At 48.0% G+C, this 25615-nt stretch overlaps 1 protein-coding gene across 4 annotated transcripts in view; it reads right to left on the bottom strand.

Annotated features, from left to right (window-relative positions):
• Nucleotides 1-25615, bottom strand: part of LOC110500615 (tumor protein p53-inducible protein 11) — a 102503-nt gene that overhangs the window by 9717 nt on the left and 67171 nt on the right. For all 4 annotated transcript variants that reach the window (XM_036960342.2, XM_090213765.1, XM_090213776.1 and 1 more), the window contains 3 exons: nucleotides 11564-11703; nucleotides 2193-2251; nucleotides 2017-2065 (listed from right to left, as the gene is read on the bottom strand). In XM_036960342.2, coding sequence (XP_036816237.1) covers nucleotides 2017-2065; nucleotides 2193-2251; nucleotides 11564-11692 — 237 coding nt within the window. In that variant the 5' untranslated portion in view covers nucleotides 11693-11703. The remainder of the gene's footprint in view (nucleotides 1-2016; nucleotides 2066-2192; nucleotides 2252-11563; nucleotides 11704-25615) is intronic.

Below are 25615 nucleotides of genomic sequence, written 5' to 3' on the forward strand. Positions count from 1 at the left end.
TCTGTTTATCCCAAAGTCACCAGGCTAGTTCCACCAGCATTGAACAGAGGACAACTTCATTTACTATAAAAAAACGATTTTTGTCTTCCTGTCCTCCCCCCCAGTAAGGCCATTCAGCTCCACTACTAGATAATGAAGACAATTCAGCTCCACTTAAATTTAGGATGCAGACAAAGGCACAGCTGTTCCTCCCAGGTGTCCCCATCGAGAGATAGCATAGCAGTGTCCCCATAGAGAGATAGCGTAGCGGTGTCCCCATAGAGAGATAGCGTAGCGGTGTCCCCATAGAGAGATAGCGTAGCAGTGTCCCCATAGAGAGAAAGCGTAGCAGTGTCCCCATAGAGAGAAAGCGTAGCAGTGTCCCCATAGAGATAGCGTAGCAATGTCCCCATAGAGAGATAGCGTAGCGGTGTCCCCATAGAGAGATAGCGTAGCAGTGTCCCCATAGAGAGATAGCGTAGCAGTGTCCCCATAGAGAGAAAGCGTAGCAGTGTCCCCATAGAGAGATAGCGTAGCGGTGTCCCCATAGAGAGATAGCGTAGCAGTGTCCCCATAGAGAGATAGTGTAGCGGTGTCCCCATAGAGATAGCGTAGCGGTGTCCCCATAGAGATAGCGTAGCGGTGTCCCCATAGAGATAGTGTAGCGGTGTCCCCATAGAGATAGTGTAGCGGTGTCCCCATAGAGATAGTGTAGCGGTGTCCCCATAGAGATAGTGTAGCGGTGTCCCCATAGAGATAGTGTAGAGGTGTCCCCATAGAGATAGTGTAGCGGTGTCCCCATAGAGATAGTGTAGCGGTGTCCCCATAGAGATAGTGTAGCGGTGTCCCCATAGAGATAGTGTAGCGGTGTCCCCATACAGATAGTGTAGCGGTGTCCCCATAGAGATAGTGTAGCGGTGTCCCCATAGAGATAGTGTAGCGGTGTCCCCATAGAGATAGTGTAGCGGTGTCCCCATAGAGATAGTGTAGCGGTGTCCCCATAGAGATAGTGTAGCGGTGTCCCCATAGAGAGATAGTGTAGCGGTGTCCCCATAGAGATAGCGTAGCGGTGTCCCCATAGAGAGATAGTGTAGCGGTGTCCCCATAGAGAGATAGTGTAGCGGTGTCCCCATAGAGATAGTGTAGCGGTGTCCCCATAGAGATAGTGTAGCGGTGTCCCCATAGAGATAGTGTAGCGGTGTCCCCATAGAGATAGCGTAGCGATATATTTTCATTTGTTTAACACTTTTTTGGTTACTACATGATTCCATATGTGTAATTTCATAGTTTTGAGGTCTTCATTATAACCCACAGTTCCCCGGGGCGCTGAAGACGTGGATGTTGATTAAGGAAGCCCCCACCCCCCCCCCCCCCCCCCCTGCACCTCTCTGATTGAGGGGTTGGGTTAAATGCGGAAGACACATTTCAGTTGACGGTGTGATGTTTAATGTAAAATACATTTTTTAAAGTCTTAACTTACACACACACCCACCCCCCCCCCCCCCCCCACCTATAGTTCAAAACCGCTCCTCTAGGCTCTAAACCGCTCCTCTGGGCTCTAAACCGCTCCTCTGGGCTCTAAACCGCTCCTCTGGGCTCTAAACCGCTCCTCTGGGCTCTAAACCGCTACTCTGGCTCCTCTGGGCTCTAAACCGCTCCTCTGGGCTCTAAACCGCTCCTATGGGCTCTAAACCGCTCCTATGGGCTCTAAACCGCTCCTATAGGTTCTAAACCGCTCCTCTGGGTTCTAAACCGCTCCTATAGGTTCTAAACCGCTCCTCTGGGTTCTAAACCGCTCCTATGGGCTCTAAACCGCTCCTATGGGTTCTAAACCGCTCCTATGGGTTCTAAACCGCTCCTATAGGTTCTAAACCGCTCCTCTGGGTTCTAAACCGCTCCTATGGGTTCTAAACCGCTCCTATAGGTTCTAAACCGCTCCTATCGGTTCTAAATGGCCAATGTGACTCTCTATACATCAGAATCATCATTGCAGAAGTTTCTGAGCGTGGCTAGAACCCAGGTCATCGAGACACTCACCATCAAGGCCATAACTGTGAAGGCAAACGCAGAGACGGCAATCCAGAGCCTGTAGAGAGAGACAATTACATACAGAGATTGATTTACCCAAAAACTGCAATTAAAATAGATTTGATCATCTGACAGTAAAATTATACCCCCCCCCCCCCCCCCAGTTCTCTGGTGTGTTCTCTCACCTTAGACCAACAGGCTCTCGCACCTGATACTTGATGTCATTCCCCAGCATCTGACTGAGCTGTGAGGAGAGAGAAAAAGAGAGACAGAAATAGAAAGAGCGGATCATTAAGATGCTTTCTAATTAGAGCTAGTAATGGGGACGGCGAGGAGGATCCTGACAGATTAAGAGGAAGCAGACACCCCATAAAATAAAATTAAAAACAAAAACACACGGAAGCAGATGCCCCATCAACAAGGTCTTGGATTAATCACAAACTATATTTAACAGAAAAATCTAATTTAGCACTGATTAGCAATTAGCTCTTCATCACCCATACACACCACTCGTACACACACCCCACCCCGTACGTCACAGACAAAGAATGGAGCTTTACATTGATAGAGCCCGCGCCCCTAATGGGGACGTCGCCCGCTCCCCTAATGGGGACGTCGCCCGCGCCCCTAATGGGGACGTCGCCCGCGCCCCTAATGGGGACGTCGCCCGCGCCCCTAATGGGGACGTCGCCCGCGCCCCTAATGGGGACGTCGCCCGCGCCCCTAATGGGGACGTCGCCCGCGCCCCTAATGGGGATAACACATCAGATGATTGTTTAGTCATAAATGAACAAAATTCTGTGCAGCATTGTGGAACCCAGCATGTCAACACAGATGGCACGACATGAGTACATTTCATACCAAACATTTACAGAGCCAATGCCTCATTACAGTAACTAACCCTAAACTGAAGACACGTGCAGTATACATTTTTCCCTGCAAAGTGTCTATAAATGCTAATAAAATTCACATGATCCTTAAAAACAGACAAATAAAATCCACGGTATTAGTCAGATGTGTTGAATACAACAGGTATCACAGTGAAATGCTTACTTACAAGTCCCTAACCAACAATGCAGTTTAAAAAAAATATATATACACTGTGTGTGTGTGTGTGTGTGTGTGTGTGTGTGTGTGTGTGTGTGTGTGTGTATATATATATTTTTTTTAAATGTATTTATTTATTTATTTATTTATTTTAAATACGAATAAGAAATAAAAATAACAAATAAAAGTAACAAATAATTGAACCCAGCACAAAGCATTATGTCATCACTGTGGAAAAAGCAAAAACAACTTTACAGCAGATTCATTGCTATTTTATTAGTCTATAAGATGGTCTTTTAGTGAAGAACCCATGATAATTCACTGACATGAATTCATATCACGCTTTAAAATCGGCAGTAGGAACTGGGCAGGTGTGTGTCTGTATGTACAGTTGAAGTCGGAAGTTTACATACACTTAGGTTGGAGTCATTAAAACTCTGTTTTTTCAACCACTACACAAATTTCTTGTTAACAAACTATAGTTTCGGCAAGTCGGTGAGGACATCTACTTTGTGCAGGACACAAGTCATTTTTCTGGGTTATGCAAGCAGTGTGTCAAGAAGCAGTGTGTCAAGAAGCAGTGTGGCTTGGCAGGGTTGTGTTTCCTAAAGAGGCACGGCTCTCGACCTTCGCCTCTCCCCGGAGTGCGTACGAGAGTTGCAGCGATGAGACAAGACTGGACCAGTGATGAATTCTGTTATTTCAGACAGAAATCAATATGCCCAAAGGGGGAACAGGACCCCGATCTGTGAGGATGACGTTACACATTTGAACTTGAAAGGTTTGAGGTTGTCAGGACAATGAAAACTGCCCAGAACAGAACAGGGTTCACTGGTGATTGTCTGAGTCTCTCAAATACACTCACACACACTCTAGAGACTCTCACTCACTCTACAGTGAGTCCATGAGATAGAGAAAGAGACTCCACCCCTTCTTCTGTGCGGTTAAATCGGCAGTTGGAATCTAAAGATATGGTGAATTGACACCACCTACTGTCAAGCCCTGCCTCCCGCCTGTTTACCAGAGTTGTAACATAAAAATGGACCAATAGAAGTATAAAAAAAGGGGGTCCTGCAAATGCAGAAAATATTTTTTCCTTTAGCCTTTATTTAACCAAGCAAGTAATTTAAGACCAAACTCTTATTTACAATGACTGCCTAGCAAGAAGCAATAGGCCTCCTATGGGGACAGGGGCTGGGATTAACAAAGGGGATTAACACAGGGGCTGGGATTAACACGGGGGCTGGGATTAACACAGGGGCTGGGATTAACACAGGGGCTGGGATTAACACAGGGGCTGGGATTAACACGGGGGCTGGGATTAACACGGGGGCTGGGATTAACACAGGGGCTAGGATTAACACAGGGGCTGGGATTAACACAGGGGCTGGGATTAACACAGGGGATTAACACAGGGGCTGGGATTAACAAAGGGGATTAACACAGGGGCTGGGATTAACACAGGGGCTGGGATTAACAAAGGGGATTAACACAGGGGCTGGGATTAACAAAGGGGATTAACACAGGGGCTGGGATTAACACAGGGGCTGGGATTAACACAGGGGCTGGGATTAACACAGGGGCTGGGATTAACACAGGGGATTAACACAGGGGCTGGGATTAACAAAGGGGATTAACACAGGGGCTGGGATTAACAAAGGGGATTAACACAGGGGCTGGGATTAACAAAGGGGATTAACACAGGGGCTGGGATTAACACAGGGGCTGGGATTAACACAGGGGCTGGGATTAACACAGGGGCTGGGATTAACACAGGGGCTGGGATTAACACAGGGGCTGGGATTAACACAGGGGCTGGGATTAACACAGGGGCTGGGATTAACACAGGGGCTGGGATTAAAGGAACACCCAGAATTGTGGTCCGCAATCACACCCTTCTTGCAATTTCAGGTGGAAACTCAATAAAGCATGTCTGAAATACAATGAATGTCTATAAATGTCAGCTGTTTCAAAAACATTGCTCTGCTATTAGTATTTTTACGGTATGAATGTTGAGCTCAAATTAGACAATTGTGTTTACACTGCCCTTCTTAGAGGGGGGGGGGACTGTCAGGCGCATGTCGTGCGCTACCTCGAGAGGTAGCGTTGTTCGAGACGTGACTTTACATTACAGTAATGCCTCTCCAGAATCTCTCGGAAATCTCTTTACTTCTCATCTATGAGAATAGACCCCCCCCCCCCCCAAGGCACAAATACACAATCTAAGGGAGATGAGAAGGACTGAAGTGGCTTCATGGCCATCTCATTTTGGGATGTTCAAATCACAAAAATAACAGAGGGAGGAAATGTGAAAAAATAAGGAGTCTAAATTGCAGCGAAAAGGGAAAAGATAAGAGCCAGAGTGTACAGCCCTAATCTCTCCAGCCACGACCACTGTATTTCACCGTCCAGTCAAACTGAAGCCTTTGCCCTGCCTGGTTGGCTCTCGCTGCCTGGTTGGCTCTCGCTGCCTGGTTGGCTCTCGCTGCCTGGTTGGCTCTCGCTGCCTGGTTGGCTCTCGCTGCCTGGTTGGCTCTCGCTGCCTGGTTGGCTCTCGCTGCCTGGTTGGCTCTCGCTGCCTGGTTGGCTCTCGCTGCCTGGTTGGCTCTCGCTGCCTGGTTGGCTCTCGCTGTCTGTGGCAGGTTTTGGTGTACTTGGGAGAAGAAAAAAAAATCACTGGTCTTAACCTGACTGAGCTGGTAAAAACCTTTCAAAAACGGCAAGAAATCCATCGTTCGAAAGCAACTGCTTTTCTGAAAACTGTGCCGTGACATTTGGGTCAGCCCCCCTAGCAATTAAAAAGTTCTAGCCAATGAGCTTCAGCCGCTTCGCTATTTGAGAGTGGCAGCTAGCACGATGCACACACAGCAGAGCGGAGAGCGAGAGAAATCACGCGGTGCTCATATCTGCTCATATGTGACGCTGTTCACCATTTTTCAGGGACCACTTTTGGCTCGTGAGCGCTACTTCTAGAACTACTGGCTAAAAAGTATACACAAGTACTGGAGAATCTCTTTAAGACAGGAAGTAGGTACATGCAAAGACAGGCTGTAGGTACATGCAAAGACAGGAAATAGGTACATGCAAAGACAGGAAGATAAGGTGGGGATTCTGGTGTGCAGCCAGTCCTAACACGAGCCTAAGCAGAGCATACACATGCCTGTGTTATCTAACAGTATGACTTTAGAATTGGCTTGAGAATTATATAACAAGAGGAAAAGCAAAGGACTTGGCTGAGGAGGAGAAGAAACAGGAGAAATGGGAGGAGGAGGAGGAGGAGAAACGGGAGGAGGAGGAGAAGAAACGGGAGGAGGAGGAGGAGAAACGGGAGGAGGAGGAGAAACGGGCGGAGAAGAAACAGGAGAAACGGGAGGAGGAGGAGAAACGGGCGGAGGAGAAGAAACAGGAGAAACGGGAGGAGGAGGAGAAGAAACAGGAGGAGGAGAAACGGGAGGAGGAGGAGGAGAAACGGGAGGAGGAGAAGAAACAGGAGAAACGGGAGGAGGAGGAGAAACGGGCGGAGGAGGAGGAGGAGGAGAAACGGGCGGAGGAGAAGAAACAGGAGAAACGGGAGGAGGAGGAGGAGAAGAAACAGGAGGAGGAGAAGGAGGAGAAACGGGAGGAGGAGAAGAAACAGGAGGAGGAGAAACGGGAGGAGGAGGAGGAGGAGAAACGGGAGGAGGAGAAGAAACAGGAGAAACGGGAGGAGGAGGAGGAGGAGAAACGGGAGGAGGAGAAGAAACAGGAGAAACGGGAGGAGGAGGAGGAGGAGAAACAGGAGGAGGAGAAGAAACAGGAGAAATGGGAGGAGGAGGAGGAGGAGAAGAAACAGGAGGAGGAGAAGAAACAGGAGGAGGAGAAACGGGAGGAGGAGGAGGAGGAGAAACGGGAGGAGGAGAAGAAACAGGAGGAGGAGAAACGGGAGGAGGAGGAGGAGGAGAAACGGGAGGAGGAGAAGAAACAGGAGAAACGGAGGAGGAGGAGGAGGAGAAACAGGAGAAATGGGAGGAGGAGGAGGAGAAATGGGAGGAGGAGGAGGAGAAGAAACAGGAGGAGGAGAAGAAACAGGAGGAGGAGAAACGGGAGGAGGAGGAGGAGGAGAAACGGGAGGAGGAGAAGAAACAGGAGAAACGGGAGGAGGAGGAGGAGGAGAAACAGGAGAAATGGGAGGAGGAGGAGGAGAAGAAACAGGAGAAATGGGAGGAGGAGGAGGAGAAGAAACAGGAGGAGGAGAAGAAACAGGAGGAGGAGAAGAAACAGGAGGAGGAGAAACGGGAGGAGGAGGAAGAGGAGAAACGGGAGGAGGAGAAGAAACAGGAGAAACGGGAGGAGGAGAAACGGGAGGAGGAGAAACAGGAGAAATGGGAGGAGGAGAAGAAACGGGAGGAGAAACATGAGGAGGAGGAGAAGAAGAAACGGGAGGAGAAACATGAGAAATGGGAGGAGAAACAGGAGAAATGGGAGGAGAAACAGGAGAAATGGGAGGAGAAACAAGAGAAATGGGAGGAGAAACAGGAGAAATGGGAGGAGAAACAGGAGAAATGGGAGGAGAAACAGGAGAAATGGGAGGAGGAGAAGAGAAACAGAAAGAGGAGGAACAGGAGAAACAGGAGGAGGGGAAGAGAAATGGGACAGGAAAAGGAAGAAATCCACAATGTGAGGAGAGAGGAGCATACGGTAATCTAAACTGTTATGGTCTAGCTTTGACACCAAATCACTTAAGAGACAAAGCCAGGCTGCATTTAGACATACGGAGTTGAAATAATGATGAATATGATATCCCACTGCCCTCGAGTCCTCTTCAGTACATTGCTATTCTCATTCCCCGCTCCTCATCTCTCAGCCTTGGCCAAAAAAAAACACACAACTCAATGACCATCCTAGTACAAATCACAGTTGTACCGACGTCATTGTTCAGTTCACCACAGTTCATTGTGATCCAGTGCGTAGCCTACACTTACATCCTTCTGTATCTGTCTTCATGCCAGAACCATTGCATAGTATTCTCTCCCAGCACCACAGGAGTCAGAGTGCTTTACAGCAGACGAGATATGGCTCAAGGCCGGGGGGGGGGACGACAATATCACTGGCCTAAGTAAAATGTTTGTTTCAGAGCAAGGCGAAAGGCAGGAAACAGAAGGACATTGGGTAACAGCCGGCCGATTTCCCTCTTTTGTTTACAAGGACGAAGTGTGTGTGTGTGTGTGTGTGTGTGCACGCGTCCTAAGACGAAACCTTCCTCCACACCAACCTCCCGCTCTCTATTTGTAATAAGATTGTGATCTCCCAGGGGTGTTGTCGTCTGAGCGGAGGCTGATGAGGTGCTTACGGCAACTCCACTGAAACAAAAAAAACAACACCATTTCATTGTCTGTGTTTGCTAGTCTACAGATAACAAAGCAATTACTTGTAATTCCAATAACATTTATTTTTCTCCTCAGGGGGAGATGGAATCATTAACACTGGCAGACGGGCAGAAAATTGTGTTAAGGAACTAAATTCTTCTTTCTTGTAAGTCAAATGTTTATATAGCTGATCACCCGACTCCCCCTCACACTCCATTGGCTTCCAGTCAAAGCTCACATTCGCTACAAGACCATGGTGCTTCCCAACAGAGCAGCAACAGGAACTGCCTCCACGTTACCTAGAGGCTACGCTCAAGAGGAACTGCCTCCACGTTACCTAGAGGCTACGCTCAAGAGGGCAGCTCCCTTTCAGCCCAGCCAAAGCACTTCTCTGTTCTGGCAACACATTGGTGGAACCAGCTTCCCCCTGGAGCTAGGACAGCAGAGTCCCTGTCCATCTTCCCCCTGATGCTAGAACAGCAGAGACCCTGCCCATCTTCCCCCTGAAGCTAGGACAGCAGAGACCCTGTCCATCTTCTCCCTGATGCTAGGACAGCAGAGACCCTGTCCATCTTCTCCCTGATGCTAGGACAGCAGAGACCCTGTCCATCTTCTCCCTGATGCTAGGACAGCAGAGTCCCTGTCCATCTTCCCCCTGGAGCTAGGACAGCAGAGTCCCTGTCCATCTTCCCCCTGGAGCTAGGACAGCAGAGTCCCTGTCCATCTTCCCCCTGGAGCTAGGACAGCAGAGTCCCTGTCCATCTTCCCCCTGGAGCTAGGACAGCAGAGTCCCTGTCCGTCTTCCCCCTGGAGCTAGGACAGCAGAGTCCCTGTCCATCTTCCCCCTGGAGCTAGGACAGCAGAGTCCCTGTCCGTCTTCCCCCTGGAGCTAGGACAGCAGAGTCCCTGTCCGTCTTCCCCCTGGAGCTAGGACAGCAGAGTCCCTGTCCATCTTCCCCCTGGAGCTAGGACAGCAGAGTCCCTGTCCGTCTTCCCCCTGGAGCTAGGACAGCAGAGTCCCTGTCCGTCTTCTGAAAACATCTGAAACCCTACACCTCTTCAAAAAGCATCTTAAATAATCCCACAGCACCCCCTCCTCAAAAAATAATAATAATTGTAGCAGTAGCTTTGGCTAGTCTGTACAGTAATAGTGTTGTGTATCCAATGGAAGGGCTCAGACACTAGGCCGATGTGTCAGGGACTCCAGACAATCAGCGATTATAAAAAGGGAAAAGCCAGCCACCACGGACACCGACGCCTCGCTCCCGGGAAAGCTAAACACCTTCCCCCGCTTTGAGGAAAACAGCATGGGAGCCGCCGACGCAGGCCCCCACCACTCACAAGGACTGTGTGCTCTCGTTCCTCCATGGCGGATGTGAGTAAGTCATTTAAGCGCGTTAACCCTCGCCGGCCCAGACGGCATCCCAAACCGGGTCCTCGGAGCATGTGAAGGACCAGCTGGCTGGAGTGTTAACATCCATTTCCCAGTCTGTTGTCCCCACTTGTATCGAGATGTTCATGTGACTTAGAAAGCGAAGGTAACTGAACTAAATGGCTATCGCCCCGTAGCACTCACTTCTGTCGTCATGAAGTGACTTTGAGAGACTAGTCAAGGATCATATCACCTGCATCTTACCTGACACCCTAGACCCACTTCAATTCACATACCACTATCACCATTACACTGTACACTGCCCTCTCTCACCTGGTCAAGATAAATACCTACGTAAGAATGCTGTTAAATCGACGTCAACCTAATATAGAGTACCAGTCAAAAGTTGACACCTACTCATTCAAGGGTTTTTCTTTTACTATTATCTACATTGTAGAATAATAGTTAAGACATCGACACTATGAAATAACACATATGGAATCATGTAGTAACCAAAAAAAAAAAAAGTGTTATACAAATCAAAATATATTCTATATTTGAAATTCTTCAAAGTAGCCACCCTTTGCCTTGATGACAGCTTTACCCACTCTTGGCATCGTGTGTCTCCAGTAGAACGGAGTGACTGTGTCGTGTGCCTCTAATATCCGTCTCTCTCACTAAGCATCTGTGTGACTGAGTAAGTGAGTGAGAGAGGCAGGTGGGCAGGGAGGGAGGAAACGTGAGGGAAGGGAAGAGAGAGGGGGAACGTGAGGGAAGGGAAGAGAGAGGGGGAACGTGAGGGAAGGGAAGAGAGAGGGGGAACGTGAGGGAAGGGAAGAGAGAGGGGGAACGTGAGGGAAGGGAAGAGAGAGGGGGAACGTGAGAGAGAGAGGGAACGTGAGGGAAGGGAAGAGAGAGAGGGAACGTGAGGGAAGGGAAGAGGGGCGAGAGAACGTGAGGGAAGGGAAGAGGGGCGAGAGAACGTGAGGGAAGGGAAGAGGGGCGAGAGAGAGGGAACGTGAGGGAAGGGAAGAGGGGCGAGAGAGGGGGAACGTGAGGGAAGGGAAGAGAGAGGGGGAACGTGAGGGAAGGGAAGAGAGAGGGGGAACGTGAGGGAAGGGAAGAGAGAGGGGGAACGTGAGGGAAGGGAAGAGAGAGAGGGAACGTGAGGGAAGGGAAGAGGGGCGAGAGAACGTGAGGGAAGGGAAGAGGGGCGAGAGAGAGGGAACGTGAGGGAAGGGAAGAGTCAGGGGCGAGACAGGATCTCAGAGGACTAAGCATCTCAGCAGGCAGGCAGGCAGGCAGGCAGAAGGTCAACATTCCCTGGATTGTAATAGGGGATTACAGTAAACACAATAGAACAAAATGAGAGGTGGGCCAACGTACTGACTGCCAAGGCAATACGAAGGACAGAGAGTGATGACATGTTATCATTCGGTGCATTGTGCTGCAATAAGCAAGTAATCAAGAAACCGATATTACTCAAGACGTGGAAGCACTATAGATTATCTTAAATTAACATAATGGTTTATTAGGAACGATTACCTTCACAATAGAGTGCCAGTGTGATTGAGCGGTCATGTTGCATGATGGGTAATAATCTACGAACTCAGTTAAAAAGCCAGTCGGTATTCTCCATTCTATCCACTTACACACTGCCTCTAATGGATTCAACCATGCAGAATCTTTCTCCAGACAATGGGCACCCAGCCCATGATTGATTCACCATGATGGACAATGAGCAAATGCGACACCTTTTTCTGTATATTTGGGATCTAAAAATGATACAGACCTTTGACCTATGCACCTCTCCATCGTCGTCTTCTCCTCCGACCCCCAGTATCTTCCTGGTCTTCAGCCGGCTCACCAGATCTGACTGACTGTGTTTCTTCATTAGAGGAGGATGTGACTTAGAGGCCATGGCACAATAACCTGGAGCGAGAGACAGAGACACGTTTAGCAATTATGGAGTGAATACAAAGCTCTTAGGTTGCATGGTCCCTTCTATGCAGAACAATCATGTGAACAATCAACAAGAAAGGGAAAGGTGGAGAGGAGAGAGGGTGGAGATGTACACCCCGTACCGGCCAGACCGCAGTATCCCCGTACCGGCCAGACCGCAGTATCCCCGTACCGGCCAGACCGCAGTATCCCCGTACCGGCCAGACCGCAATATCCCCGTACCGGCCAGACCGCAGTATCCCCGTACCGGCCAGACCGCAGTATCCCCGTACCGGCCAGACCGCAGTATCCCCGTACCGGCCAGACCGCAGTATCCCCCTACCAGCCAGACCGCAGTAACCCCGTACCAGCCAGACCGCAGTAACCCCGTACCAGCCAGACCGCAGTAACCCCGTACCGGGCAGACCGCAGTAACCCCGTACCAGCCAGACCGCAGTAACCCCGTTACGACCAGACTGTATTAATGACACTACCATAGGGGGAGTACAGCATCTTATGCACACCACTACTATGTAACATTAGGTAGGACTACTGTGAGTTATCCACTGCAGACACAGGCAGTCCCGACCCGGTCCACTACAGACACAGGCAGTCCCGACCCGGTCCACTACAGACACAGGCAGTCCCGACCCGGTCCACTACAGACACAGGCAGTCCCGACCCGGTCCACTACAGACACAGGCAGTCCCGAACCACTACAGACACAGGCAGTCCCGAACCACTACAGACACAGGCAGTCCCGACCCGGTCCACTACAGACACAGGCAGTCTCGACCCTGTAAGTCAAATGTCTTCCACAGATCTGACTTTCCCTTTCCCTCCTGAGCAACCAGTAAACATATGCCTGTTTCGAGTTTCTTTTTCACATCCTCCACAACCATTTTGTGTTCACGTGTCGTGGTGTTCGGAGTTCGTTATAACCAACTTATTGATGATTGGCTATCGGTCAGGCCCTATTGGTCACATGCATGTGATGCTTACATGTTTATCGTAAAGAGAGCAAGGGTTGAGGGAAAATTTGAATGTTTTTCGTAAACAAATTAGGGATTTCGGTAACAGAACTTTTCAGGTCAGAAACAAGAAAGACACTAAATGGTAAAAATGTCATTGCAGCTTCAGCAGACAGCACAACAAACCCTTGCTGTAGTAGGGAGGAGAGAGAGAGAGAGAGAGACACAACATTCGCCAGTCACACAGGCACTCGCTGTAATTGTTTTTAACAGTGCGACCATCGTGCTGAGTAATTTGGGTGTCTTAATTATTTAATCAAAAGTGTGCTTAAAAGTATCAGACAAGCTCAGTGCATATGTAGTTGATTTTACTCACACACACCCGTGGTGTGGCTATATATGGAAAAATACATTTAACGTAGGTAGATGACCTACATACCTGTATAACGTAGGTAGATGACCTACATACCTGTATAACGTAGGTAGATGACCTACATACCAGTATAACGTAGGTAGATGACCTACATACCTGTATAACGTAGGTAGATGACCTACATACCTGTATAACGTAGGTAGATGACATAATGACGCCACAAAAAAAATACAGCACTACACAGAACAGAAGCAGAAAAATACCAAGCGCACACTTCCAACAACTAAAGTTGAAGTCAAGCCGTTATTCGAAAAGCTAAGAATTGCAGCGAGGCGACAACAACAAAAGGTGAAATCGATTAACGCCAAGACAATGGATCCATTGCCCTTGACAATCAACCGTGCTCTGTTGTGGATGGTGTTGGCTTTCGGCAGACTGGTCGAGCCCCGAGTACACACTATTTTTGAGATGTTGCCGTACCAGAGTTACGCAGGATTGTTGAAACTCACGTCCATGAGCTTCACGGCTGACATTTGGACCAGCGGTCAGCCCCATGAGCATGCGGAGTCTGACAGCACAGTGGGTCTACGAGGATTCTGTACTGAGGAAAGCCTGCATGCTCAAGAATGCGCTGGTTCTCATACCGCTGCTGCCATTTCAAACACTCCTAGCGCCATTAGGAACAACTGACTAGAGAAATAAGCTGAGCTACGTCTGCCTCAGACGTAAGACCCTTCTTCACGGCATTGAAACACCTGCTCACCAAAACTGCCAACAGACCGTGGGGTTAAAACGTACAAAAGTACACGAGGCTATGCACAAGCGATTCAGTGGCATTCTCTGAGCCTCTTTACTATGTCGTACCCTAGCATCGAGCATGGTGGCAAGGACAGCTACTTCGATGCAGACAAGGAGGACAGAGCTGAGACTTCACTGCTTGACGAAATCTCCCTCTCCCTGTGGGCTTGTGTGAGACCACTCCACTTTAGGCCAGCCTGCACACAATGGTGTGAGTATATATCCCGAAGCATAGTCCTCACTCCACACACCTGACAGGTTAACCTGCATCACTTGACATGAATCAGCCTCAACTCCTTCCCACAGCAACACACTTCTCTTTCCCCCAACATCCATAGCCTGGGTAACAGCATGACAAAATTACAGAGTGGAATGTCAGCACAAAACAGGTCTGGAACAAATCTCCACCCATTTATCAGTGTCTTCATAATGCAGTAGGTATCAGTAGGACGCCTCAAGTCTCCCACTAGTTTCCACACTCAACAGTAATCTACATACAATAATCAAAAGTCTGCCAGACTAACGGTGGATTTATGACTCAGACTCAATGAATTTCACAGTCACTTTAGTTTATTAATTCGACTATTAAATTTTATTTTTTTTAAACGTGGAAAAAAGCCATACATGCACATTAATAATATCATGGAGTATAACAAAATACAGTCTGGGACTTATTTCCATTGTGGTTCTCTTGAGACAAGATGGCTGGACAAGATGGAACACAGTATGGCAGTGAAATAATAAAACAAAAACAGAGAAGAAGAACATCTATCTCATCAAAAACAGAGAAGAAGAACATCTCTCTCATCATTCCAGTTACATCATAGGGGTTATTCATATGGGCACAGAAGACAATTTTTTTTTTTTTTTAAACTTAACTTATGTTTGATTTCATAGTTCTGAGCAGTCTGACCTTAAGTCGGATGTATCCTGCTGAATCTGGGACTGTCACTCAGATATTTTCACTAACTACTGCTCTGAATGTCTAGTTGGGTCAAGTGGGGACCATTCCCGAAGGGTCGGAACCTGGGGCTGTCGTCACAAGTCTACTACCCCCCCCCAATTTGGCCAAATGATATCAATCCAGACTAAGACAGAGAACAGCTGGCCTCATTCATAAAGCTCAGAATAGGAGTGCTGCTCTAGGATCAGGTTAGCCGTGTTGTTATCTCGTGCATTATGAGATCAAAAACTGATCCTAGAATAGCCCTTTTCCTCACCAGCTGTATGAGGTCACAGTTTGGCTGACGTTAAAGGGTATTTATAGGTGGTGATTCAAATGCAGGAACGGAGAGAGAGGACAGAGCCCTGAGTTGGGTTAATGTGATATAGGTTAAAAAAAAATAAAAAAAGGTGAGAGATTCACATCATTCTTACACAAACAGGACTAATAAAACCCCTATGGATCAAACATAACTCAAATTTAAATTGATCAATCCATAAAAATCGGCTTCCCTAATCTAGATAACGTCATCTGAATCATACCATTTCATTTACATGGGGAAAAAGGACCCATGAGCACCAACATGGGAAAGCCAAGAGTCTATATTTTGGGGGGTGAAATGAAGGCAAAGAGACCATTTCCCAAAGTAAAACTGAGGAATAAACAAAAGGCTTTGATATACAGTCACACAGATGGAAAAGGGGTCTTAAAAAAAACACATCTACTCGAAAAAGTTCAGGTGTAGAAATAGATCAAAAACAATATGTTGAATTAAAATCAACATTGATATTTATTTTTGCAGATTTTATTTGCCTTCATAAAAGTGTAAGAAATATTGACTAGTGTCTGGTCATTCTGTTATCAAAAAAACCCACAATATAGCTTTATGATACGCTGTAGTATCTCACTAGGATTATGAAAGTTTATAGAAGTAAAAAGATAGACATGCCAAGTAATTTGTGCATTTAAAATTATAATTTTGTTTTTGAATAAGTGATTAAAACGTGTCGCTCTGTTACCAAAAATCTGTAACAGGGACTGAAAAATCTGCAATTAAAAAAAAAAATTGGCCTTAACGGAAAATCTAGGTCGACAAACCACACAGAGTTCACTGCACTACAATACACTACCCTGCAGTACAGTTCACTACACTACCCTGCAGTACAGTTCACTACACTACACTACCCTGCAGTACAGTTCACTACACTACAGTACAGTTCACTACACTACACTGCAGTACAGTTCACTACACTACAGTACAGTTCACTACACTACCCTGCAGTACAGTTCACTACACTACCCTGCAGTACAGTTCACTACACTACCACGCAGTACAGTTCACTACACTACCACGCAGTACAGTTCACTACACTACACTACACTATCCTGCAGTACAGTTCACTACACTACCCTGCAGTATAGTTCACTACACTACCACGCAGTACAGTTCACTACACTACCCTGCAGTACAGTTCACTACACTACCCTGCAGTACAGTTCACTACACTGCAGTACAGTTCACTACACTACACTACACTACCCTGCAGTACAGTTCACTACACTACACTACCCTGCAGTACAGTTCACTACACTACACTACCCTGCAGTACAGTTCACTATACTACACTACCCTGCAGTACAGTTCACTATACTACACTACCCTGCAGTACAGTTCACTATACTACACTACCCTGCAGTACAGTTCACTACACTACACTACCCTGCAGTACAGTTCACTACACTACACTACACTACCCTGCAGTACAGTTCACTACACTACCCCGCAGTACAGTTCACTACACTACCCTACCCTGCAGTACAGTTCACTACACTACCCTGCAGTACAGTTCACTACACTACCACGCAGTACAGTTCACTACACTACCACGCAGTACAGTTCACTACACTACCACGCAGTACAGTTCACTACACTACCACGCAGTACAGTTCACTACACTATCCTGCAGTACAGTTCACTACACTACACTACCACGCAGTACAGTTCACTACTCTACACTACCTCGCAGTACAGTTCACTACACTACACTACCCCGCAGTACAGTTCACTACACTACACTACACTACCCCGCAGTACAGTTCACTACACTACACTACCCCGCAGTTCACTACACTACACTACCCCGCAGTTCACTACACTACCCTGCAGTACAGTTCACTACACTACACTACCCTGCAGTACAGTTCACTACACTACACTACCCTGCAGTACAGTTCACTACACTACACTACCCTGCAGTACAGTTCACTACACTACACTACCCTGCAGTACAGTTCACTACACTACACTACCCTGCAGTACAGTTCACTACACTACACTACCCTGCAGTACAGTTCACTACACTACACTACCCTGCAGTACAGTTCACTACACTACCATGCAGTACAGTTCACTACACTACCATGCAGTACAGTTCACTACACTACACTACACTGCAGTACAGTTCACTACACTACACTACAGTTCACTACACTACCATGCAGTACAGTTCACTACACTACCCTGCAGTACAGTTCACTACACTACCCTGCAGTACAGTTCACTACACTACACTGCAGTACAGTTCACTACACTACATTACCACACAGTACAGTTCACTACACTACACTACCATGCAGTTCACTACACTACACTACACTGCAGTACAGTTCACTACACTACACTGCAGTACAGTTCACTACACTACCATGCAGTTCACTACACTACACTACACTGCAGTACAGTTCACTACACTACACTGCAGTACAGTTCACTACACTACACTACCCTGCAGTTCACTACACTACCCTGTAGTACAGTTCACTACACTACACTACCACGCAGTACAGTTCACTACACTACACTACCACGCAGTACAGTTCACTACACTACACTACCACGCAGTACAGTTCACTACACTACCACGCAGTACAGTTCACTACACTACACTGCCCCGCAGTACAGTTCACTACCCCGCAGTACAGTTCACTACACTACATTACCACACAGTACAGTTCACTACACTACTCTGCAGTACACTACACTACCCTGCAGTACAGTTCACTACACTACACTGCAGTACAGTTCACTACACTGCAGTACAGTTCACTACACTACAGTACAGTTCACTACACTACAGTACAGTTCACTACACTGCAGTACAGTTCACTACACTGCAGTACAGTTCACTACACTGCAGTACAGTTCACTACACTGCAGTACAGTTCACTACACTACAGTACAGTTCACTACACTGCAGTACAGTTCACTACACTGCAGTACAGTTCACTACACTACACTACCCTGCAGTACAGTTCACTACACTGCAGTACAGTTCACTACACTACAGTACAGTTCACTACACTACAGTACAGTTCACTACACTGCAGTACAGTTCACTACACTACAGTACAGTTCAACACACTGCAGTACAGTTCAACACACTGCAGTACAGTTCACCACACTGCAGTACAGTTCACCACACTGCAGTACAGTTCACCACACTGCAGTACAGTTCAACACACTACACACTACACTGCAGTACAGTTCACCACACTGCAGTACAGTTCACCACACTGCAGTACAGTTCACCACACTGCAGTACAGTTCACCACACTGCAGTACAGTTCACTACACTGCAGTACAGTTCACTACACTGCAGTACAGTTCACTACACTGCAGTACAGTTCACTACACTGCAGTACAGTTCACTACACTGCAGTACAGTTCAACACACTACACTACACTACAGTTCACTACACTGCAGTACAGTTCACTACCCTGCAGTACAGTTCACTACCCTGCAGTACAGTTCACTACCCTGCAGTACAGTTCACTACCCTGCAGTACAGTTCACTACACTACCCTACCCTGCAGTACAGTTCACTACACTACACTACCCTGCAGTACAGTTCACTACACTACAGTTCACTACACTACAGTACAGTATACTACACTACCCTGCAGTACAGTTCACTACACTGCAGTACAGTTCACCACACTGCAGTACAGTTCACCACACTACACTACCCTGCAGTACAGTTCACTACACTGCAGTACAGTTCACTACACTGCAGTACAGTTCACTACACTGCAGTACAGTTCAACACACTGCAGTACAGTTCAACACACTGCAGTACAGTTCAACACACTACACTACAGTTCACCACACTACACTGCAGTACAGTTCACTACACTGCAGTACAGTTCAACACACTGCAGTACAGTTCAACACACTGCAGTACAGTTCAACACACTACACTACAGTTCACCACACTACACTGCAGTACAGTTCACCACACTACACTACCCTGCAGTACAGTTCACTACCCTGCAGTACAGTTCACTACACTACACTGCAGTACAGTTCACTACACTACAGTACAGTTCACTACACTGCAGTACAGTTCAACACACTGCAGTACAGTTCAACACACTACACTACAGTTCACTACACTGCAGTACAGTTCACTACACTGCAGTACAGTTCAACACACTGCAGTACAGTTCAACACACTACACTACAGTTCACCACACTACACTACAGTTCACCACACTACACTGCAGTACAGTTCACCACACTGCAGTACAGTTCACTACACTGCAGTACAGTTCACTACACTACAGCACAGTTCACTACACTACAGCACAGTTCACTACACTACACTACAGTTCACTACACTACACTACAGTTCACTACACTACAGTTCACTACACTACAGTTCACTACACTACACTACAGTACAGTTCACTACACTACACTGCAGTACAGTTCACCACACTGCAGTACAGTTCACTACACTACCCTGCAGTACAGTTCACCACACTGCAGTACAGTTCACTACACTACAGTACAGTTCACTACACTACAGTACAGTTCACTACACTACACTACAGTTCACTACACTACACTACAGTACAGTTCACTACACTACACTACAGTACAGTTCACTACACTACACTGCAGTACAGTTCACCACACTGCAGTACAGTTCACTACACTACAGTACAGTTCACTACACTACAGTACAGTTCACTACACTACACTACAGTTCACTACACTACACTACAGTACAGTTCACTACACTACACTGCAGTACAGTTCACCACACTGCAGTACAGTTCACCACACTGCAGTACAGTTCACTACACTACAGTACAGTTCACTACACTGCAGTACAGTTCACTACACCGGAGATTCGTACATGGCTCATTATATTAGGCAATTTCAACCAATAGGATAAACGTCGTTTGAAGAGATGTTTTGCATATAGCATACCATTTAAGAGCGGGATGTCTTTCAGACAGAGACAAAATATGGGTTATGAATATTAATTGCCAGCCAATGTAGTAAACTATAGCTTAACCCATAGTTATTAAAGCTTCCTTTGGAAAGAACTTACCCCTGCTTCTCCACCCATGCATAGGCTATAGCCTACTCTATTTAAGTGTTTTTTTTTTTATACAACAGGTAGGCTAACACATAGAAAAGCAGAAAGACCACCTTGTCCAAATAAATCGGCAAGGGACCCCAAAACAAATCTGTCATTCTGTTACCAAACTTTGCATCTACACTGTACCTTAAGAAAATGTGTTTTACTAAAATGTTCAGTGGCAATTGGTAAAAGTAGACGTCTGCATATAGGTAAAAAGGTTTGTAAAACTTTGCAACCATTGTTCTATTGCTTGGCATACATTTTAAAGTGAAAACGTGAGTCTCAGCGTCACTCCGTTACCGCGGAAAGGCTATCCTCTTCCGTCTGACTGCCTGTGTTTGCCTGCCTGTTCACGATGAAGACTCGAAGCAGAAAGCAGGGCTATGGGACAGCTGGCAGCCTGTTCACGATGAAGACTCAAAGCAGAAAGCAGGGCTATAGAACAGATGGCTGTTATATGCCTGTTTGTCCCTTGTTTGTGGGCAGAGCTCATTCTAATAATAGCCAGTGTGTATAATAACCATTAAAACATGAAGATACTACAGACTACCCTTTGACCAGGGGCCCATAGTGCACTCTTTAGGAAACAGGGTACCATTTGAGATGAGACAAAGTGGTGTTCTATTGGGGAAATTAAACCCAAAGCATTGTGAGCAGACAGAGGGGCCTCGTGTTCCTTTTGAAAGTTTAAAAATCAACCCAGTTAGAAGGGCCCACCCCCTCTGCTAAAGCAACGGACCCCGAAAAGAGACAAGGAGAAAAATCGGCTGTGTTTCTTTACAAATGCCAAATTGCCCAGCTGGGATGTATTAGAGGGAGAGAAGAATGAAAAGATGACTAAAATAGCTATCTACCTGCACACACACAGAGGATGTTGGTTAAAGGGCTTGTAGGTAAGCATTTCACGGTAAGGAGCATGTGACAAATAAAGTTGGATTTGATTATACAAACAAACTGAGCCAGAAGCTAGTAATCTGGCGGTGAGGGAAATTATGAAAGGCTGAGCAGAGCGGCAACCCTCCAGATCAGAACCGGGTGGGAACCCTCCAGATCAGAACCGGGTGGGAACCCTCCAGATCAGAACCGGGTGGGAACCCTCCAGATCAGAACCGGGTGGGAACCCTCCAGATCAGAACCGGGTGCCGTTCCATAATATGACAAACACCACCAAAATAAGGACATACACTGACACGTACAATACCGTTCAAAAGTTTGGGGTCACTTAGAAAGGTACATGTTTTGAAAGAAAATCTATTTTTTGTCCATTCAAATAAATCGAATTGATCAGAAATACAGTGTACAGTCGTGGCCAAAAGTTGAGAATGACACAAATATTACATAAAGTCTGCTGCCTCTGCTGCCTGGCAATTTGCATATACTCCAGAACGTTATGAAGAGCGATCAGATGAATTGAAATTAAATTGCAAAGTCCCTCTTTGCCGTGCAATTAAACTGAATCCCCCAAAAACATTTCCACTGCATTTCAGCCCTGCCACAAAAGGACCAGCTGACATGTCAGTGATTCTCTCGTTAACACAGGTGTGAGTGTTGACGAGGACAAGGCTGGAGATCACTCTGTCATGCTGATTGAGTTCAAATAACAGACTGGTAGCTTCAAAAGGAGGGTGGTGCTTGGAGTCATTGTTCTTCCTCTGTAGAGCATGGTTAACTGCAAGGAAACACGTGCCGTCATCATTGCTTTGCACAAAAAGGGCTTCACAGGCAAGGATATTGCTGCCAGTAAGATTGCACCTAAATTAACCATTTATCAGATCATCAAGAACTTCAAGGAGAGCGGTTCAATTGTTGTGAAGGCGGCTTCAGGGCGCCCAAGAAAGTCCAGCAAGCGCCAGGACCGTCTCCTAAAGTGGATTCAGCTACGGGATCGGGGCGCCACCAGTACAGAGCTTACTCAGGAATGGCAGCAGGCAGGTGTGAGTGCATCTGCATGCACAGTGAGGCAAAGACTTTGAGGATGGCCTGGTGTCAAGAAGGACAGCAAAGAAGCCACATTTCTGCAGGGAAAACATCAGGGACAGACTGATATTCTGCAAAAGGTACAGGGATTTGACTTCTGAGGACTGGGGTAAAGTCATTTTCTCTGATGAATCCCCTTTCCGATTGTTTGGGGCATCCGGAAAAAAGCTTGTCCGGAGAAGACAAGGTGAGCGCTACCATCAGTCCTGTGTCATGCCAACAGTAAAGCATCCTGAGACCATGTGTGGGGTTGCTTCTCAGCCAAGGGAGTGGGCTCACTCACAATTTTGCCCAAGAACACAGCCATTAATAAAGAACGGTACCAACACATCCTCCGAGAGCATCTTTTCCCAACCATCCAGGAACAGTTTGGTGACGAACAATGCCTTTTCCAGCATGATGGAGCACCTTGCCATAAGGCAAAAACAATAACTAAGTAGCTCGGGGAACAAAACATCGATATTTTGGGTCCATGGCCAGGAAACTCCCCAGACCTTAATCCCATTGAGAACTTGTGGTCAATCCTCAAGAGACAGACAAACAAAAACACACAAATTCTGACAAACTCCAAGCATTGATTATGCAAGAATGGGCTGCCATCAGTCAGGATGTGGCCGAGAAGTTAATTGACAGCATGCCAGGGCAGATTGCAGAGATCTTGAACAAGAAGGGTCAACACTGCAAATATTGACTCTTTGCATCAACATCATGTAATTGTCAATAAAAGCCTTTGGCACCAATGAAATGCTTGTAATTATACTTCAGTATTCCATAGTAACATCTGACAAAAATATCTAAAGACACTGAGGCAGCAGACTGTAAAAATGTATATTCGTGTCATTCTCAAAACTTTTGACCACAACTGTAGACATTGTTAATGTTGTAGCTGGAGACGGCTGATTTTTTTATATGTCTACATAGGCATAAAGGAGGCCCATTATCAACAACCATCCCTCCTGTGTTCAAATGGCACATTGTGTTAGCTAATCCAAGTTTATCATTTTAAAAAGGCTAATTGATCATTAGAAAACCCTTTCGCAATTATGTTAGCACAGCTGAAAACTCTTATGATTAAAGAAGCAACAAAACTGGCCTTTAGACTTGTTGAGTATCTGGATGACACGCATAAATTGCCTCTTCAATAGCATGTGTTGAGGCTTCTGCATTTAGTGAACATAAACAGATGAGGGTTTACCACGAAGGGCAGAGTGGGGTGGGGTGGGGGGTGGGGGGCGGAGGAGAGAGAGGGAGGGGGGGTGGAACAGAGGAGAGAGAGGGGGGGGTGGAACAGAGGAGAGAGAGGGGGTGGTGGAACAGATGAGAGAGAGGGGGGGTGGAACAGAGGAGAGAGAGGGGGGGTGGAACAGAGGAGAGAGAGGGGGGACGGGAACAGAGGAGAGACGGGAACAGGGGGGACGGGAACAGAGGAGAGACGGGAACAGAAGAGAGAGAGAGGGGGGACGGGAACAGAGGAGAGAGAGGGGGGACGGGAACAGAGGAGAGAGAGGGGGGACGGGAACAGAGGAGAGAGAGGGGGGACGGGAACGTAGGAGAGAGAGGGGGGACGGGAACGTAGGAGAGAGAGGGGGGACGGGAACGTAGGAGAGAGAGGGGGGACGGGAACGTAGGAGAGAGAGGGGGGACGGGAACGTAGGAGAGAGAGGGGGGACGGGAACGTAGGAGAGAGAGGGGGGACGGGAACGTAGGAGAGAGAGGGGGGACGGGAACGTAGGAGAGAGAGGGGGGACGGGAACGTAGGAGAGAGAGGGGGGACGGGAACGTAGGAGAGAGAGGGGGGACGGGAACGTAGGAGAGAGAGGGGGGACGGGAACGTAGGAGAGAGAGGGGGGACGGGAACGTAGGAGAGAGAGGGGGTGGAACGTAGGAGAGAGAGGGGGTGGAACGTAGGAGAGAGAGGGGGTGGAACGTAGGAGAGAGAGGGGGTGGAACGTAGGAGAGAGAGGGGGTGGAACGTAGGCGAGAGAGGGGGTGGAACGTAGGAGAGAGAGGGGGTGGAACGTAGGAGAGAGAGGGGGTGGAACGTAGGAGAGAGAGGGGGTGGAACGTAGGAGAGAGAGGGGGTGGAACGTAGGAGAGAGAGGGGGTAGAACAGAGGAGAGAGAGGGGGTAGAACAGAGGAGAGAGAGGGGGTAGAACAGAGGAGAGAGAGGGGGTGGAACGGAGGAGAGAGAGGGGGTGGAACGGAGGAGAGAGAGGGGGTGGAACGGAGGAGAGAGAGGGGGTGGAACGGAGGAGAGAGAGGGGGTGGAACGGAGGAGAGAGAGGGGGTGGAACGGAGGAGAGAGAGGGGGTGGAACGGAGGAGAGAGAGGGGGTGGAACGGAGGAGAGAGAGGGGGGTGGAACGGAGGAGAGAGAGGGGGTGGAACGGAGGAGAGAGAGGGGGGTGGAACGGAGGAGAGAGAGGGGGGTGGAACGGAGGAGAGAGAGGGGGGTGGAACGGAGGAGAGAGAGGGGGGTGGAACGGAGGAGAGAGAGGGGGTGGAACGTAGGAGAGAGAGGGGGTGGAACGTAGGAGAGAGAGGGGGTGGAACGTAGGAGAGAGAGGGGGTGGAACGTAGGAGAGAGAGGGGGTGGAACGTAGGAGAGAGAGGGGGTGGAACGTAGGAGAGAGAGGGGGTGGAACGTAGGAGAGAGAGGGGGTAGAACAGAGGAGAGAGAGGGGGTAGAACAGAGGAGAGAGAGGGGGTAGAACAGAGGAGAGAGAGGGGGTGGAACGGAGGAGAGAGAGGGGGTGGAACGGAGGAGAGAGAGGGGGTGGAACGGAGGAGAGAGAGGGGGTGGAACGGAGGAGAGAGAGGGGGTGGAACGGAGGAGAGAGAGGGGGTGGAACGGAGGAGAGAGAGGGGGTGGAACGGAGGAGAGAGAGGGGGTGGAACGGAGGAGAGAGAGGGGGGTGGAACGGAGGAGAGAGAGGGGGTGGAACGGAGGAGAGAGAGGGGGGTGGAACGGAGGAGAGAGAGGGGGGTGGAACGGAGGAGAGAGAGGGGGGTGGAACGGAGGAGAGAGAGGGGGGTGGAACGGAGGAGAGAGAGGGGGGTGGAACGGAGGAGAGAGAGGGGGGTGGAACGGAGGAGAAAGAGGGGGGTGGAACGGAGGAGAGAGGGGGGGAGTGGAACGGAGGAGAGAGTGTTGCAGATTTGGGCACTGGAGCTTAGTGGCTGTACAGTAACATGCTATAAATGACATCAGAACAGGAACAGACATCAGGGTCTCCGCTTCACAGCTCTGTCTGGGTTTTGACTGAAAGACGTTCTGAACATGAGCACTAGACACACAACAAGAATATGGCCCCCGTCCCTCCAGCTAATTGGGCAACTTTTGCGCGTTTGTTGATGTCCGAGTGAGGTAAATACTGTACATTTAGGAGGGCTTTATTAAATTTCAGG

The sequence above is a fragment of the Oncorhynchus mykiss genome, chromosome 2 (genome assembly GCF_057628025.1).
Source record: "Oncorhynchus mykiss isolate SJ-2025 chromosome 2, ASM5762802v1, whole genome shotgun sequence".
Lineage (NCBI taxonomy): Eukaryota > Metazoa > Chordata > Actinopteri > Salmoniformes > Salmonidae > Oncorhynchus > Oncorhynchus mykiss.